The sequence below is a fragment of the Etheostoma spectabile genome, chromosome 4 (assembly GCF_008692095.1).
Source record: "Etheostoma spectabile isolate EspeVRDwgs_2016 chromosome 4, UIUC_Espe_1.0, whole genome shotgun sequence".
In the NCBI taxonomy this organism is placed as follows: domain Eukaryota; kingdom Metazoa; phylum Chordata; class Actinopteri; order Perciformes; family Percidae; genus Etheostoma; species Etheostoma spectabile.
This window is the reverse complement of record NC_045736.1, coordinates 3,581,744-3,584,820: the sequence shown is the minus strand read 5'-3', so window position 1 is coordinate 3,584,820 and position 3,077 is coordinate 3,581,744. Positions and strand designations below refer to the sequence as shown.

The 3,077-nt window shown below is 40.6% G+C and overlaps 1 protein-coding gene and 1 long non-coding RNA gene across 2 annotated transcripts in view; one reads left to right on the top strand and one right to left on the bottom strand.

The window, feature by feature from the left end:
• The window catches only part of LOC116687506 (uncharacterized), an 18,064-nt gene extending 15,527 nt beyond the window's left edge, over positions 1-2,537 (top strand). The window contains exon 3 of the long non-coding RNA XR_004331556.1: positions 2,416-2,537. This is a non-coding gene — a long non-coding RNA (uncharacterized LOC116687506). The remainder of the gene's footprint in view (positions 1-2,415) is intronic.
• Positions 1-3,077, bottom strand: part of zgc:162780 (putative methyltransferase DDB_G0268948) — a 16,442-nt gene that overhangs the window by 11,854 nt on the left and 1,511 nt on the right. Inside the window, exon 3 of the mRNA XM_032512965.1 lies at positions 723-939. Within this exon, the coding sequence (XP_032368856.1) occupies positions 723-939 (217 nt within the window). The remainder of the gene's footprint in view (positions 1-722; positions 940-3,077) is intronic.

Genomic DNA, 3,077 nt, shown 5'->3' with positions numbered 1-3,077 from the left:
TTGGAAAAAATATCTGCCAGTCCCACTTTCAAAAGTGGAAGCGCTGTCAAAAACATGTCAAACCAACAGGTGGCGAGGGCTACCGACTAACTAGAAGTCCGATGGTCTTGTCGGACAGCGGCAGTGTTGGCGGCAAGGACTGAGGCGTGGCAGTGATGGATTATAAAGCAGTGACCTCCGTGGCACATTCTGATGCCTCCGTTCCACTGTACAATGAAGAGTAACTTTACATTTATGTGAAAAAAGGTTTAAAAAAAAAGTCCTGCTAGCAAGCCTGTTTTGGCCCCATCTGCCATTAAGAGAAATGTTGCCTCATTGGTGATGCTTAACAAAATAGATAACGCCGCACACTCCCACGTTACAAGCCCAAAACTCTGTTTTCTCTGTCTACACAACACGCAAACATTTTTAAAAGTCTTCACCCTGGCCGGAGTTTTTTAAAAGTTCTGTTTACAGTGACCTTAAACATCCTCTGTGTGTGGACGAAAGGCCAAAATGTATAGGAAAAGCTATGTTTTTAAATACTTTTTTTTTTAAATAGTTGTGTAGGTGTGGACAAGGCCTAAGAGACGGGGCCGAGCCAGAGTGGACAGAGCCATTGTTAATGTTATCAGTACCAACTTTAATGCCAAGCAGTCTAATAAATATCTCTGTTCAGGTAAGGAGGGTCTATCAGTGCACTGTCACAATAACCTCTCTCAGATGAACCTTTTTGTAAGCACCTCTTTGCAGACTTGGTTGAGTGTATGTGAGCAGCAGTCCGGGTAGCTGAGCTCCATGTTAATGGTGTAGTTGAGCAGAGCCAAGCAGCCATTGGGCTTCAGGACCCTGTGGGCCTCATGGAGAAAACGTGGTCGGTCGAACCAGTGGAAGGCAGACATGGCTGTAATCAAGTCCACCGAGCTGTCAGCCAATGGCAGCTCCTCGGCCACACACTGTCTAAAGATGGAACAGTAGCAACAGCCAAGTCACACTACTGACTACTGCTTAAAGTATAAAGGATACAAATGTACGGGGGTTTCAGGTACTGGCTCTTGAATTGTCAAGCTATTTTTTATCTAATGTGTAGTACAACATAACACGGTTGTCTTTTAAACAGCAAAGCCTGAGTCTGATGAGGCAAAAGCCAGATGCAACCAGTGACTCATGTAATCTTTTTTTCAAATTGTTTTGTAAAATAATTATTTAAAAAAAAGAGATGGTTATTGAGTTTCACAGGTGAAAAAAGATCTAATAATAATTTAAGAAATTATCAAAACCCATTATTACAGAATATAATTGCATCATTTATTCTAAGGAACATGGGATATCATTTTTTTTTTCATAGAAATATTCATTTAAAAATGCCTTTTTGAATGGGCTGTTTTTAAGCACCATGTTGGCATTTCATTGTTTTTTTCCCAATGAAATATTTAAAGTTTTATTTCATATTTTTTTATTTCATTTTAACTTTTAGACAATCAGGTTTGCTGTGTAGAAAGATGGCATAGGAATGTCCCGCCCTATCCTGCCTCTGATTGGCTTACCCTGGAATTTTTAATCTAGTCCTAACCAATCTAATCAAAAGAAGCCAACGAGAGCCAATCAGAGGCAGAATAGGGCGGGACATTCCTTCACCATCCGTAGATTTTCCTCTGCAAAATCGTTGTTTTCAGACTTCAGTTAAAATTTAAGAGTAATTGGCTGTGTCCCTCCCGGATGTGAGTTGAGTGCAGATTTAAGTCGCCCTTGCTCAGATTAAAACGGTTTACAGCATAACATGTCATACATACTGCCATTGGTCAAATCCATGAAATAATAAACTTCTCTCATTACAAACAATAACAGAAGATGGGAATCATTTCAAAAACGTTTTAGCTATCTATGATTGATTGATTGCTAACGTTAGCTCAAAACGTCATTCAAGTGACAGCCTTTGTTGTGTTTGATGCTAACTTGTCAGCAGTGAACAAACTTCCTTAAGTAGGTCCATTTTTACTGTATTGACATTACAGAAATCTCTCGTTAGCAGCCAAGGAGGGTAAGCCTCTCCTCTCGAAGCGTAGCTCCTATGGCACAATTTTAATGCTGAGAAGCCATCACCCGCCGTTAGCATCCCATTGACTGCCATTCATTTTGACGTCAAGTTGACAGTAAATAACTTTACATCGGAAGTGTTTTAAGACATTATTTGTCCATTGTTGATTTCTAAAAAAACACGACAAAGTATAAAAGGATCCATTACCTTATACCTCATGATATGGCTACATAGCATAAGTTTTTGTGAAAATAGGCTAACAATTGTGTCATAACCACTCGACTTACTGTCGCACAGTAGAGGAATCACCGTATAGTAGAGGGTAAGCTCGCGGACAGTTTGGACTTACTAACGTGAAGAGACCAGTAAAGGAAATTAGAAACTCTTTTCTGCTGAAGACTGAGCGTTACTGAGCAGCCGCCAACTGAGCTTGATGATGTAGTTGTGATGTGAGCAACCTGTCTGAAAGTTGTAAGTCTTCTGGTAGCTGTGCTGAGAGAAATCTCAATCATTCCCAATCAGCAGAGACGGAGAGCGTAGGTATACGTTAGGAGATAACATAGGCACAGGCTAATTACTGCTAACTAAATGCTAGTTAACATTAGTAATTAAAAATAAACAGCTGAGGTAAGTCGAAACTGTCTGCGAGCTTCTCATGACAATACCGTGATTTGCCGACTATGCGACAGCAATTCGCGTGGTTATGAAACCATCTCTAGCCTATTTTTACAAAACGTCTGCTACGGAGCCATAAAGGGATATACACGATAATGGAGCTTTTTATACATTGACGTTTTTCTTTAGGAATACACAGCAGACAAAGTGACATCAAAATTAAAGGCAATCAATGGGATGCTAACGGCGGGTGATGCTTTGTAGCAAAAAAATGGCGCCATGGGACCTACGCTTAGAGAACAGAGGGTTGTCGGTACAGGATCCATCCTGCCTGCATGATACGTTCTGCGCATGTGCACAATGTTCGCGCATGCGCAGATGATATCATAATGAACACGGATTTACAACACTGCACAATCTGTTCCCATAGACAGTTAAAGAAAGT